This window comes from Halyomorpha halys, unplaced genomic scaffold, assembly GCF_000696795.3.
Source record: "Halyomorpha halys isolate HHAL.00 unplaced genomic scaffold, Hhal_1.1 Scaffold151.1, whole genome shotgun sequence".
Classification (NCBI taxonomy): domain Eukaryota; kingdom Metazoa; phylum Arthropoda; class Insecta; order Hemiptera; family Pentatomidae; genus Halyomorpha; species Halyomorpha halys.
The window spans coordinates 310,261-326,457 of NW_027116659.1; the positions used below are offsets into that span (position 1 = coordinate 310,261).

Genomic DNA, 16,197 nt, shown 5'->3' on the forward strand with positions numbered 1-16,197 from the left:
AATTTATCAATAAGAATTGTAATGTTGTAACTATTAAGCATTTTTTTATTTATTTAAAGATTTTAAAAAAATAAGAAACATCAAAAAATACAATCCTATTGATGGCTATGAAATTGTGACATTTATGAGCTAGAGGAAGGAAAAAATGAAACTGTTAATTGCCTCTGCCGGATGTAGAAAAGAGCAATAAAACGAAACTTCCGCCATCTGAAACTTGACAAAACCGTCAATTAACAAATGACGAAAAGTAATTGCAACAGTTAATTAACAGAACTGACAGGCGGAAACAAGATATTTCCTTTACCAAACCCGGTCCACTGCTATTTCAATCGCGAATACTATCTATTGTACCAACACTACTATTGCTGATAATAACTGCAAATGTAAACGAATAGGAACGGTATTTAAAGTGTTGATTGTCCCAAATTGATAGAATATATTTTAAAAGGTCGAATGTCGAAATATATATTAATTAATTACGTGTGACTATTGCCACGATGAATGGTTTAAATACTCTTTACTTTCACCTATCTAAATAAAGGGAATTATTGCAGTTGTGAAAAGTTTTTAATTCGAATTTTCATCACAAATTCACGTTTTGACATTCACACGTCTAAGTTTAAATAACCAAAATCACAAAAATGATAAACATTATAAAAAATTCTAATTTTTTCCCGGTGGAACTGGTACGCGTGAACTCCAAATATTTACAGTCCTACAATATTCAAAAGACCAAGATTCATTCTGATTATTCTCCTGTCGAATAGATCCACTACTTTTAATCCTCACACAAGACTGAAAAGACAGGAAACTGCACGGCGATTTCGACTATAACAGTACTTTATAGACAAACGGTCTAAACTTCCAATTGATAACAAAAGACTGATCTACATGACTATAATAAGGCCAATCTGGACATAATGAGTTGAGCTTTGGGCATCCACTAAACCTTCGAGTTCCTCTCGTATCCAAACCTGTATCACTCCATTATAACTTACATTAAATGTATAATTGGTTTACAATCCAAAATCCTTCGTAAAATCCTCAATGCTCCTTACTTCGTCACAAATAAAATCATACATAAAGACCTTAATGTTTCATATGTAACCGATCTAGCCCGAACCAGATATCATTCCTTCCATTATTTAGTCCCTAAACCACCCAAACCCACTAGTTTCTAACTTTGATTTTTATATCATTTCTGACAATCCTTCGAGGTGCTTGAAAAGAAGGCGTACATTTAGAGTGTTAACAATGGCTAGGTAAATACTAACAGTAAAAAAAAAAAATAAATAATAATAATTGAATAATTAATAAAAGAATAAAAAAAAGAATTGGTGATCCTTGGGAGCAGTGACATGCGCAAACCCCAGGGCACTACCCCACTGCTTCCGCACCCCGCATGCGTATGCCCCATGAAATGGCAATGGGGGATTAAAAAAAAAAAAAAAAAAAGGTAACTACTATCCAAACCCACTAGATAGAGTCAAACCTTGTTTCTTCTTCCATCCCTAAATATGCTCCGAAGCGCCTAAAATGAAGATGGCCACGAGATCTGCTATTGTAAGAACGTTATCAGAGTGCTACCAATCGGTAGTTTCTCACATACTTACCTGTATAACTCCATTATAACTTACATTAAATGTATAATTATGTACAGTTGTAAATTTCAATGAATGTTTTTTCTTTTTTAAACTTATTATTAGGAGGAGATATTTCCTAAGCCCATCGAAGCACCAGGCACCCATACTATAGAGGCTTTGATTGTTTCTGGAGGGTCTACCATTCCAAATTCCACAAATTTAAGAGTAGAGATGAACAATACTATTGCTTATGAAAACCAATTCGATAGGACTTGTTTCATTCAAAGAAATTCTTTGTTAAAAACGACCACAGTTTCTCGGCCCTGATACTAAAGTATTATTCGGAATAACTAAAATATCGGAGGATATAGAGAGAACAATAGGCAGAGAGAGCTATCTGGCGGCCAAACAAGAGGCATGAATTAATCGCCTGCGTGTGGGACAAAGACCCCCCAAGTCCCCCCTCCTTAGTGAATATGCATAGCCCTGACATTAGCTGCCTTCCTTGATTACGTATAATGGAATTACGGTCCTTCCTAGGGTTGTCTTCGGGGTCTCGTCTCATCGCAGGAATAGGGGGAGTGAGTTAGGGGTTCTTGTCCTCATTTCGTCTAAATTTTAATATTATCTTATAATAACTTTTTATCTCTTTCTTTCTAATCTCAATGATAAGTACCCAGGAGATTTATAATTATTGCAGTATTAAGTTCCAGAGTATTCAGATATAATGATAATTTATTTATTCTGTTTAAATAAATAAATTGACTTGAAGCAGGATTTACTTGACTGTTGATTCCTTATTTCTTCAGTTTTCTTTCTTCATTTATTGCCATGTTTGCTTCAATTATTCCCTCCTTACTTGTCTGTGTCCGGTTGAGCCTAACTTTATTCACACATTCAGTTCATACTTCCAAATTAATGAAATCAAAAATGGTTACTTTAAGATTAGAGTACTCAAATATGACTGACCATGCAATCTATTACAGGAAGTTAGATCTTCAGTTGTTTTACATGACTATATGGTGAATATATAACTGAGGCAGTTATATGTTGTTTTACATTATAATTAAGGCATATGATCTTAAAACAACTATTATTAACCTTGATTTTATATCCAAGAAATTTATTTATTTTTATATATTGAAGATGTTGAGGTGAATAGAGACTTCCTTCAGAATATTATTAACATTATATATTTACTTGTACAACGTTTCGGGCAGTTTCCCGATCTTCTAGTACTATTGAAATGAAATGGAAAATTGTTTATTATTCTGGGACTAGGTTCCTTTAGAACAATTAAAAAGGTACTTTTAATCTTACAATTACATATATTGGGAAAAAAAAATACGCTTAATTATAACTTATATTAAAATTGTAAATAAGTAATTTTAAACACAGAGAAAAAAAACAAATAAATTAAAAAACTAACTGATTAAATACATAAAAAATAACAAATCAAAAAGGGAGTTACAAAATATCTGTACTATTATAATAGTAGAGCAGATTGGTGAAGTAAAAGGTAGTTAAAGTTAAATAGAAGGGTTTTAAACGAGGGAAGAGATACATGGCGTATTTTAGAGGGAACAGAGTTCCAGTAACATGCAGCTCAGATAAAAAATTATTTATCAAACGCAGCAAATCGGAGGTGTAGGGTAGATGTCATATAAACGGGACCTGGTAGTACGATATTGGACTGAGAATCTGAATTGCAGGTTTTCTAGGATACAGGAGTGGCGCTGAGTACTAATACATGGATTAGAAAGGAAGCTAGAAAATACTGGCATCGGAAGGATGGATAGACAAATTTCAGCTCAGCGTAATAGGTTAGCAATGCTATATTCTATCCTAAAGAGAAACTATTCGAAACTAAAACCAGAAACAACTGTTCTTATATTTAAAACAATTCTCATGGCACCACTGATGTATGGCTGTGAAGTCTGTGAGCGGCATCACGAAAAGAAAAAACTACAATTTTTAAAAATAAAGTCCTAAGAATGGCAGCTAATGCTTCTTCGTTCACAAGAAATAGCCAATTGCATCGCGAATTACAGTTCCACTCCCAGTTGCCGACAGTTAAAGGAGCTGTGACCTACAACCTAGGAAACCCAACCTCAACCCGAAGACTGGAGCCCAGACTGCTGCAGGACATACTGTTATAAACTTCAATAAATATAAAATTAATTCATAGTCACACAACCTCAATTTTACTTTTTATTATTACTCATTTTATTTATTCATTATTATTTTTTACTTATTTATTATTTTCTATTTTCTTCTCTCTTCCCTTTAACAAATTAACTTGTTTCTTTTCACTATTCGAGGGCAATTCTTTGTTTTATTTAAGTGTACCAATATCATTATTTTTTGTTATTAATTTTACATTCCTCTTTTATTAAGAAGCATTACTCTTATCTATTTATTATTTTTTTTCTTTCAATAACAACATTGTATTAAGTTAGGGGTGTCTTTTGTACGAGACTATACCCCCCCCCCCCTAATCAACTGTTAAATATATATATAATATAACGGTTATATCAACCATGTAAGGCCAATACCAGGTATAAAATAAAATAAATAAAAAGCTTGGCGTAATACTGCTCTGTATCTCATGTGATCACGAAAATAAATCCTACTGCGCAATTCATAAGGCGTTTAAGTTTATTAAATTTAGATACTATAATTTCCTATATTCATGTATATCCATTTCCTTTTCTAAATTTTGTCTTCATGATTACATAATTAAACATTTAACACAAAATGGTTTAAATAGTCCACCCACCACATTAATTCATTATTGTGAAAATTATTTTCTAAATTCTAAAATAACTTAATCATTGAGAAAATCAAGAGAAACCTTATACTGCATTTGGTAAAGTGCTCTTTGTTCCCATGTGGGGAAAGCAAAAGTTCCTAGTACGACGTCAAGTCCCTAAGAGGCTTAAATATCAAGTTTATCTTCTACGCTAACTCTCTGGCAGAGCAGCTGGATAGACAGGAGGAATTTAAAATATGTGTAACTACCTATTTGAGTGTGTGCAGAATATATATATAGTTTGGAAAGGCTTCTTATGTCTTATAAATTTACACAGTAGAATATATGGAAGTAGTTTTGGAAACTCTGATGCTTAACCAATGACTTCTGACGATAGGCAAATATTGGACTTTAATAATCATTCAGAAGGATAGGTCTCTGAGAAAGGACTGATTCTAATTTCACTTGTGGTGAAATGTTTATACAATGAATAAATCAGGGAGTTTGAATTTTAAATCGAATAAGCATAAAATCGAATTATTATAAAATAAAAAACTGGTACGATAAATTCCCAGAAATTCATGACTGAATAAATTAATGGCTTGGAAATGACGAAAGTTTATTTGGGAATAGCCATAGAAAAATTAATATAAAAAAGAAAAGAAAAATTAATATATACATATATTTTTTTTTCTTTACTTTAACAGTATGCGTGTGCCTATGTATGTTAAGGGGCTAAGCCAACAACGACATAAAAAGTTATTCTAAACTGAATCAAGAATTTCATTCCGTAGGACCGCCACGATATAAAAGTATTATTTATTTAATAAGTAAATAATAAAATAAAAAATAATAAAAACATAAGAAGTCAATCGATTTAGGCCAGACCGAACCGACAATGCTGCAGACTCGAAATTGCAAAGGTGACGCCTCTACTCTCTCGGCTACTACAGCCCTAATCTACTGTTTAACATAGGTTTTGTTCTCCTGGTCTGGCATACGGAAGGAATATTTAGAGGAAACTAACCTACTCTCACCACGGTGGAGGGTGAGGGGGAGTCAAGTTTGCATTACGTGAGACCCCCACAAAATAAAAGTCAGCATTCAAGACCGGATTCAGCTTTAGCTTCCTCGGTCACAAACAGCCCTAATAATACATACTGGACATGATTAGCAATGAAGAATGAAAATTAGCTGCTTATTCTTCTGAAAACACCTTAAAATCCTTCATTAACTATACCTGTAACTATTTTTACGTATTTTACTTTCTCAATTTGGGGTAAATCAATTTTCTGAATCCTAATTTAATACTACAATACCACTTCAATTATTTTCTTTGTGTTGTATTTTTTTGTTTTTAAATCATTTTTATTTATTGATAGGTATTACAGTCTGCCACCCAGTTGTGGGCAATAGGTAATAATAATGAACGATCACATTCACACTAAGACAAAATAAAATATGAATAAATGAATGAAAAAAAAAATCTCTCTTAAAATATATACAAACAGAAGAATAAACAAAATTAACATAATCAAACTAGTGTCGGATCTAAAAAAAAAATTAATAAATAGTTAAAAAAAATTAATCTATAGTATCTAAAAAAAATTTATTTTTAAATATAATTAACTATTTTGAACTTATAAACATCTTCTATAGTCGAAGTTGCTCGAATGTTCTCTACTTTTAATTTTTAAGATTTTTATTTATATATTTATAGTAATAATTTTAAAATCATTACAATTGCTTTTACATGTACAAAAAATAAAAGATAAAATTGTTCAGATGTTTCTTGAATACTGGCGCAGTATTAAAAAAAAAATCAATATTTGAATACTCCAATTATACCACATGCTTAAGACTGTCTTTAACATGTGACTTACTGAATGCCATAAAATCTGTGCTAACTGGTACACTAGCCGATAATGACTAGGAGACAATCCGGAGAGAATAGTAAGGTGAAAGAGAGCACAACAAACCAAAGACAGGGGGTTGGTGTTGATTAAACCTGAGCCTTGTTGCAGGAAATGAAACTGGTAAATTGGTAGGCCTAGCTGTTGTAATCTTGAAGGCTGAGCATTTTTCATACAACTGTCCCATCTTCGGATAAACTCAATCAGTCCTCTTTTCCAATTTTACTTTTTCTTTATTCATTTTTTTTTTCACTCTTTGTTCACAACTTTGCACCTTTCTTTTTCACGTCACAGTAGAATGATGAAAATGGGGATAGTACTTGATTTCAATCATCATTCGGACATTCAGCCGTCTACTGAAATGAATAAAAGTTTTGAACTATAAATCCGACCGATAGTTACCAATCAGCCTTGAATAACTTCCAGACCATCTGAATAATGTAATTTCAATAAAATTTACTATTCAAAAGCACAAATACTAATAATATAAAAAGAGATGATGGTATGATTTAATAGCAATAATCGAATTCGGAAATAAATAAATAACTACAGGTCAATAAATTCTTCATTATTATTTCATGGATTTTAGGAAAATAGGGCGATGTATTTAGATACATAGGCACATACATGCATAAATATCGTTTATATTAGTTATTTCTTTTATTGTTCATTAATAATTATCTAGTCGGTTATTAAAATAATCTTGATCAGTTATTTATTAATTATATTATACTTGTTATAACTTCCATTATTTATCATTTATTGATTATAAATTACTACTTTACTATCTTAAGTCTCTTCTTCCATTTTAAGTAAATGTTTCAAAAGGATTTTATAATCAGAGTTTTGTGAGGTAAATCGGCCGGGAAGTATTGCCTTCTAATATTTTTATTTTATAATCACCTCTAGTGAGATTGTGATATGTCGCACATCGACCAACATACCCTTTTTTGCTATAGAAATCTAATGAAAACTCACCCTTGTTGAAAGTACCCTACTGAGTAGGGTGTTTTTGAAATTATGGTTAGAAGTGGAGTTTGTGCTCCAAATATTAAGTTTATTCTTTTTTCTGAAAAAAATATTTAAGATAAACTGTCAACAAGCATCTGTATAATGACGTTCGTCCAACCAGATCATTCTAGAAGTAATTCTCCCAACTACGCCTAGGATTACCACTCGGACGTTTACCGAGTATTAATTAACATTTAAGGAGTCCGTTCGTTATTAAGTCCTAAAATATTAATTAGATTTCTGTATTATATTTATCGGGTGCGGTTCCCTCAGTTCGGCGTTGCTTAGCCTTCTAATTTAGCCATTTTCAGTCCAAATATTTTACGCAATACTTTCTTTTCAAAAGGCTTAAGGCGTTGTTCTTCCCTTAATAAAAGAGGCCAAGTTTTGAATCTATAAAGAGCAGTATTTAACTTCTTATATGGTTCCCTCATATTTACAGTTATTTTACTTTAGAATTAATGTTTCGTCAAATTGAACCCAGTTTTAATATAATAAAAGTAAAAATAAATAATTATATTTTTTACATTATATTTTTTTAAATTAGTAATGAAATTTAAAAAATTTTTACACAGCACACATTTGTATAATGAAATATTTTTATAATGATGACGGTGACAATAAGGCTATAAAAGCACGATCGAGAACACTATCATGTTTGAAATGTTTAGGTTATAAATATTTGTTGGTTAGTAAAAATTCTTAATTTAAAGATGAACGATACTTCACAAAGCTGACTTGTACACTAGAGAGATTGATTAAGTAATTAACAATTGATCTACTTTTCCTCAATTATTTCGATATGTATCAAAAGATTTGTAAAGAAAATCACATACCTTCAATGTATACAAGAAACCAAAACGTGATCAGACACGCCTTATATGATTATATTAAATAAATTTAGAATTATTAATATGGTTAAGGAAAAAAAAATCGAAAAGCCCTGCTGCTCCATTAAATAGGAATTCAATTATTCACAATTCAATTATTTCCAAAAAAAAAGGAACGATGCTGTTTTCCGACTGGTTAGCTAATGATACGGCCACAATTTATAGACCTTCCTCGGATACATCATCTTTCACAGGAGAAAGGTTACCCTTCATGAAAAATTCAGGTGGAGGCAGGCAGAATGGCCCAGGAGCTGGGAAAAAAGTATAGATGATATTAGATTGCAATTATGGTAAAACAAGAGGGGGATTGGCGAGCGGGACCAGCGTTCAATATTTCATGTGTTGCGGTTCCCTCCTAGTGATACAATTATCTCCGGGCAGAACCTTTGTCCACCTGCCCTACATAGGAATAGATAGTCATTCGTCATCATCATACATTCTTTATCATATTTAAAGACTATTTACTATATTTTTTTCTTATCATTTGACGTGGAAAGTCATTAAGGCATAGTAAGCAACATTTTAACAAGCCATTTCAACTTAAATGATTGGTTTTAAAGTAAAGCAAGCACTACTATGTTCTTGTTTCTATGAAGCAGGGTGTGGTAGAAAATTTATTTTACGTTCATTAAGTTCAAGGGCTCACCCAGCCTTCATAAATCGGGAACTTGGACCTTTAATGTGTTAGATGAATTCGTTATTTTGGATTAATTGCCTATTTATAGTTTCAAATTCAATTTACATATCATAAGGAAACGTTCAAAGATCTTTAACAAGTGGCGATGTAAATACTGGGAGATCAGACTCTTTATCTTCCATACCAAAAATTTCGTGTGATCAAACAAAAGAATCATTTGTATATAACAATTATTCTGTTGAAAACGATACTTAACGGTCTATGGGTTGCTAATACAAATTTTTTTTAACCATTTATCTTGAATTCTTATATCCTTTTTTGTTGTTCTAACTAGTGGTAAGAGATTGTCACGTGAAGGCACCTCACCTTCACAGATTTATGTAGAGTTCTACACAGAATGGTCTCATCAAACTTCCGAAATGTAGTTTAAATAAATAGTTTATATTCAATATAGTCTCAAAACGTTTTATTCCGTTGACGTTTCGGCCAATTTGGCCATCCTTTCTTAAATTCTTCTTTTATCTTATTGAAAGCTTTAAATTATTTAGTTCAAAAATTATATTAAGATTGCCCCTGAAGATGGCCGAATTGGCCGAAACGTCGGACTTGTAAAGAAAATAAAAGGTTTTGAGACTATAATGGATATAAATTATTTATTTAAACAGCATTAACCAGTCTCTAGAAAGTGTTTAATATTATAAATAAATTCAGATATGTAATTCACTGGACACCTTCAAGTACTGTTAGTAGAGAAAGGTTGTATTCAATTTGATTTATGTTCTATTTACACAATGAAATTTATTAATTTATGTATTATTTTCTGTTTTAGAGGGATCGGAAAAAAACCACAGAAAATTTTTGTTTTGTTTTGTTGTTGAAAATTTGTTCAATACCTTTTATACATCTCCCTTCTTATAATGTCGGAAGAAGAAAGTAATATTTCCAATTGAACTATGTTTTCGCATATTGGCTATTACTTCTAATCTATTTCTTATTTGTTTTAGAGAGATCTGAAAAAAAAAGCTAAGCACAAATCTCTTTTCTCGACTTCTACCAAGATAAACGTTATTTCACAGTTTTATCATTCACGTCACCTTTCTTTGGCACCTTTAGATATTACATTTAGGACTTCGTGAAGTTTAACACAGAAAGATACCCCGAAAAACACTAGATATCAACAACACCATCGATAAATTGTGAAGTGGAGCTGAATTCCAGCTTAAAACATAAAAAAAAAACAAGCGACACATCACAAACACCAGGTAAATAATTGAGTAGAATAGGCAAATGAAATTCTTTGTCATTCGGAAAATATAAAACCATTTATAAAGAAAATTAATAAAAGGTTATGATCATCATGCACAGTTTTGTTTAGTTTTTTGAATTTTTAAATAATTATTCGCAGAAACCATTCTTTAGATTTTTTTTTCTTATTGATTTAAATTAACAGTTATTTATCTATTTTAGGCCGCTCTTCTACTGATTTTAATTTAATTTTTCTACTCCCTTCTCACCCGACCTGCGCCAGATATAGCGGGAGGTTAAGACAGGGGCCTGATATGAAGGACAGGCGAGACGAAAGGATACGACGGCAATATCCTGCAGGCTGAGGAACCGGGCCAGGGGAGAGATTACCCCCCAGGCGATAATGTTCCACTCTCCCCAAGAGGCGGTAATGCAAAAACATTATATATTACCGCCACCCGCGATCTCCGGGATATCTCACTTGGCTCTAGGGCATTTTTAATCTCTCACTTTTGGATCTATATTTAGAGAAGAATTTCTTAATATTCAGCATTAAGTTTTATCTTCAACTGTAAATATATTTAACTCATTCTTAAAAAAATGTAATAAAATTAACATGACAAGTAGTCTAGATACTTGATGATTTTACTATGAAGGTTTTGAGAAGTTCTGAAAATTTGCTTTTTTATGAATTTCTACTTTGTGATCAAAATTTTTTCCGGAACTATAAAAAAAGCGAAATAAATGTTTTTTTTTTCTTTTAACTAATAACTTGATATACAATGTGTAATTAAAATATTTATTTTAAGCTATTACTACCAAAAATTTTGGTTTTAATGAATTCTTTGTTTATATTCTACGTTCTGAAGCAAGCAATATATCTTAACTATTCATCAAAAAGTAGTTCAGACAAGAGGTCTAGAAAGTTTTACAGAAGCTCTGAAAATAACTCACGTTCTTTGGAGCGCTGATTTATAATCTCAAAAACATAATTAGAATAAAACTTTTACCCATCATTAAGGCAATTTACTCTTCTCAATTTTATTATAACGATTCGAATATTTATTTTATAATTTTGCAAAAAAATTGGGTAATAAATTTGAAATTCATAATCAGTACTCAAAAAAATATAAAGGAACTTTTTATGTTGAATCAAATGCATCATCTAAAAAAGAGAATATACATGAAAGCAATAAGTGATGAACCTTGGAGTACTCAAAACTAAGAATGAGCAGAGTGGAAAAATTCTGAGAAAAAAAATTATCAAAGAGGATAAGAAATAGTATAGATATTGAGCTTAAAGAGAAAACTGGTATTTCACTGTCAAATTCGCATTACTGTATTTGGTAATTCGAATCTTCGTTTATTCGGTTAAATATCATTTTGATAGACGTCAGCAGTCTCAGATACATTAAGAACTCTTCCCTCTCTCTACTTACGTATGCATCTCGTCAAGTGCTTGAACTTATTGGAGATTGATCAAGATTAAATTGCTAGTGAAGAATGTTTCGTAAAAAGATCCAATGCCTCTTCCAGTTCTTTTTCAGTTTTGATAGAAACTGTGAGCGAAAGTGACAAATTTTAGAATTCTCAACAAATAATTCTTGCCTACTCGACCAATAACGCAGAAGAGTGTGAGGCTGATGATTTGCCACCCCAACAGAAGCACCCTAACACCACAACTAGCACCACATCTCAATATTTCACCTCCACAGAGCCGACATGTAGGCTATGAGATTGCACATTACCTGCATTTCACGACTACAAAGTTTAAATTATTTCGAATGATCCTTAAAGTCCCCTGTGACTGTACTCTCTGGAGCAAGTTACTTATTAACAGGCTGTCGTGACAGAAATGAGTGACAGGCGTACCGGTAGTAACCTCTTACAGTAAAAGGTCGAAATGTTTATAGAAGTCTCTTTATAGTCGGCGTGTAACTGGTCGTTAGGGTCTTTATTGAGACAAGAGCGGCTATATTTATACCGACAGGGAGGCTTACCATTGGTCGAGCCAGTGTCCAATGAGCGACGAATATAGGGAGTAGGAGAGGCTGCTACTTTATGGTTGGCTGTTAGTAACGTTCTGGCTAGTTTATGCCTTGGTCGAGCTCTCCGCTTTAATATCATCCATCGGTAAATTTCCTTTACAAGCTGATACTGGGACAGAGATAAGAAATTATTTCCCAAATAAAAAAAACATTAAATGATCTGTATATTACTAAAATTTTGGAAATATTATTTTAATACTCACTTTACATTTTTGGTCCTTCACATAAAACCTTATTACATCAAATCCTGTATCCTTTAAAAATATTTAAATATTTCTTGATAAACTAAACGAGATTCATTGGTTTGATTATTCATTTTACAACATATGGTGTGGTGCGAGGATAACTCAACATTCACATACCACCCTTATTTAGTTCAAACTAATCTTCAATCGTTTCACAAAAGATATTTCTTTTTTGTCTCACTACAGCAGTACTTATTCAGTACTCTCCCTCACTAATTTTCCAAATGAGCATTTCAGATTGTCTAACTCCAATTTCTTGTCTTCATATTTTATGAAAAACAAGTCTAGACGACATCATCTGACAAAAATAAAACAGATTTGAGGAAATTAAAAAAGTCAGTTTCTTTAGATCAAATAAAAAGCTTTAATTTCCGCGAAAGGATTTAATTACGACTTTAAGCCTCATTGATTCCCCAATTAAACTCTTAGATCTTTCAGTATCTTTTTTTTTAGGGTAGGGTTCTATCACGGTTTAAGCGGAAAATGGGGTTTACTCAGAACTTCTTTTAGTATGAATATATATAGTGAATAAACATATAAATTGAATGAGGGTCTCACACTCCCTTAATGCATTTCTTATGTTATGTTTCCTCCGGCTCTTTAAGGCCATTAAAACCCTGGGGCGTGGAACATAACTCATAAAACATATAAACTGAATTATAGGCTCAATAAAATTCACCAAGAATATAAAAACAATGAGAAGTTTTATTATATTCGTATTATATTGTTAGAATTTCATAATATATTCAAGTCTTGACTCAACAATTCCGAATGGATTTGGACAAATACAACAAGTGAATGATGCACAGCAGTGAAATTAAATAATAGAATCTACAAATAACAATAAGGAATGAACAAACATATTTGTGAAACTTTTTATAAACTAAAGGGATATTTTAAAAATAATTTTCTCTTAGCTAAATAAATGCTAGGGCGTACAGCGTTCCTCAACCTACATGATTACTAGTGTAGCTACACCGCTACTTGCTGATCTAGACTGTAACTACTACAGCCACCAAAACCACTATAGCACAACCTACCAGCTAATACGGGAATAACTTGTGATATCATGCAAAATCCATATATAAATATTTCATGTATATACCTTAATTGTTTTATATGAAAACTATATAAGATATTTTAATATCCATTAATGTATTATTTTAATTAGTAATGATTTCAATAGAATCAATGCGGATCCGCGGAAAGCTAACGTTTTAAACGTAGTACCTCTCGATGGCGTTTAATAGAGACTTAACTAGGCCAAAATTATAAGACCCCGCCTCACGGGACTCTCATCCTCAGCAGCCAGCCGGAATAGCCCCCCCTATTCCTAGTACGCTCACGGTAGACTCATGCCATCATCGATGACACCGCCTTCAGCGGACCCGGCAGCTTATCTTATAATGCCACATTGGCAAACCAAGATATATTATTTTGCCTGCGTATATACATTTATCTCTTCTTTGTATATATTTAATTTTTCCTAGCAGGTCAGAAAAAAAAATCTCTCAAGCTCAGGGGGCAGAGGATAACACTGTTCTTAGAGGATCAGTACATTCTAGTATTATATTTTTGGAAATGTATATTGCCTTTTATTTCTCTGCCTTCTATGGATCTATTCTCCTTCCTCTATCTTCTCTCCTGTCGAAAGGACCGGCGGCTTGTACCCAGTCCGGACTTTCATTCTTCCTTCCTGCCTATAGGAATAGTACTTGTAGAGAAAAGTTACTATCCTTAGAGGCTGGCACCCTTATGACCCATCCTGCCTATTAACCTTCTACCTAATCAATGAATGATCACGCCCACGGTGAACAGTACCTAACAATATCAATTGGGGTCAGATCATTAAACATAGCCACCTCGATACTAGTTTTTAATGGACCCTTAGGTTTTTGTTGCAATATGAAAAAGCTACCGACATTGTAAGTTACACATTTTTTGTGGTGTTTATTAAATAAAACATGTCAACAAAAAAAGAGGTTGCTAGTAAGTAACAATATTGATGATACAATATATATTTTTTTTTAATTGGTTTTCATCAGTTCGTAAATACATCAAAAAATACATTGTTAATTATTATGAAAGTAATGTGGTATAAATTATTTTGGTATTGAATAGTTATAAAAAAAAAAATCAGAAAAATGTTCAGTAACGACTTACCTGCAACTTGGAGGGTGGCGTTCCTACTGGTGGAGGATCCCGCCTGGTTGGTAGCGACGCACCAGTAAACACCATCATCCTGTTCCTTCTTCCCATGTGATACCCTCAGGAAGAACAGAGAACCGTCCGGCAAAAGGACCCTTTGCACCTGATGGTATAATTAAAATTATTATTTAATATTTTATTAATCATACAAATAAAAATGAAAAGAAGAAAATGAAACACAGATCCGGTGTACTACACGCAGTGATATAAAAAAACATTCAAACCCGTTTTTATACAATCTTTTTTGTGCGATAGTTTTTATGACTGTCATTTTTTGTCTATTAAAAGCAAAAAAAATACAAGTACAGGTGGGCTGCGTATAACGGAAAAAGTGTTATTTTCATCAAAAATGGTTTTGCCGATAAAATGTGAAAGCAAATCTTAGACTATTAACTATTGTGATAAATGACAATGAGGTTGGGGGAAAAATATAATTTCCTTGAAAATTTCTAAATGAGATTCAAATTTTTCCATCGGACTTAGTTTTTTTGACAAATTAATAAGAGGAAATGAAACTATTTTACAAAAAATTCTGATTTTTTTTTCTAAATTAATCCTATTTCCTCCAAAAAAAGAGAAGGCATAAATACGAAAGATGAATTTGTAATGAAGCAAAAAAAAGTAAAATATGTTAACAAAAAATTAGAAATATATACTAATAAGAAATAAGTAAGTAATAACCATTAATTGCAAATAATATTAGAATTAATCATTGGAAATATTTTTTTTTTTTTTTTATTTATTTATTTGTTGATATTTACAACTGTATAAAAAAATACAACCAGTAAATTTGATCATAATGACATATGATGTGATACAAGATGTAGAGAAACTACCCAGTAGTAGAACTCTAAAACAGTTTACAATATAAGGTCACGAGGCCATCTTCTTTTCAGGCGCCTTGGAGGATTGCCAGGAATGGAAGAGGAAGCAAGGTTAGAAACGAGTGGGTTTGGGTGGTTAGGGAGTTTATTATGGAAGGAATAATATCGGGTTCGGGCTAGATCGGTTACATAAGGAACATTTAGGTCTTTATGGATGGTTTTATTAGTAACAAAATAAGGAGCATTGAGGATTTTACGAAGGATTTTGGATTGTAAAGATTGGATACGAGAGGAATTCGATGGTTTAGTGGAGCCCCAAAGCTCAACTCCGTATATCCAGATGGGCCTTATTATTGTCATGTAGATCAGTCTTTTGTAATGAGTTGGAAGTTTAGACCGTTTGTCTAGTAAGTGCTGTAGTAGTCGGAATCTGCGTGCAGTTTCCTGTCTTCATTGGAAATATAAAATTTATAAACATAAAAAAAAAAAAAAAATTATTTACTTTTGAGTCTGGCGATGTGGTGTCGATCTTCTGGCCGTCTTTGAACCATTCCACTTTAGGATCAGGCTTTCCTTCTGCTTTACAGTTCAGGGTAGCTGGCTCCCCTTTAGGCACTGTCACGTCACTAGGATGTTCCACTATCCGAGGTGACCGGTACTGACCTGTGAGCGAAAAATATATAATTAAATTATATAATAAATGTGAAACATAGTTGGTCACAGCACAAAGAAATATTTTTCAAAAGAATAATAGTTTTAATAATTAAAAGTATATAAATTTGTTCCCTATATATTTCAGTATGTGAATATCTCTGCATTTTAGATTTAAGCTGAAATTAAA

General features: G+C 32.2%; 1 protein-coding gene across 3 annotated transcripts in view; it reads right to left on the reverse strand.

The window, feature by feature from the left end:
- The window catches only part of LOC106678641 (roundabout homolog 2), a 442,829-nt gene that overhangs the window by 114,208 nt on the left and 312,424 nt on the right, over positions 1–16,197 (reverse strand). For all 3 annotated transcript variants that reach the window (XM_014417285.3, XM_014417283.3, XM_014417284.3), the window contains 2 exons: positions 15,859–16,019; positions 14,488–14,635 (listed from right to left, as the gene is read on the reverse strand). In XM_014417285.3, the coding sequence (XP_014272771.1) occupies positions 14,488–14,635; positions 15,859–16,019 (309 nt within the window). The remainder of the gene's footprint in view (positions 1–14,487; positions 14,636–15,858; positions 16,020–16,197) is intronic.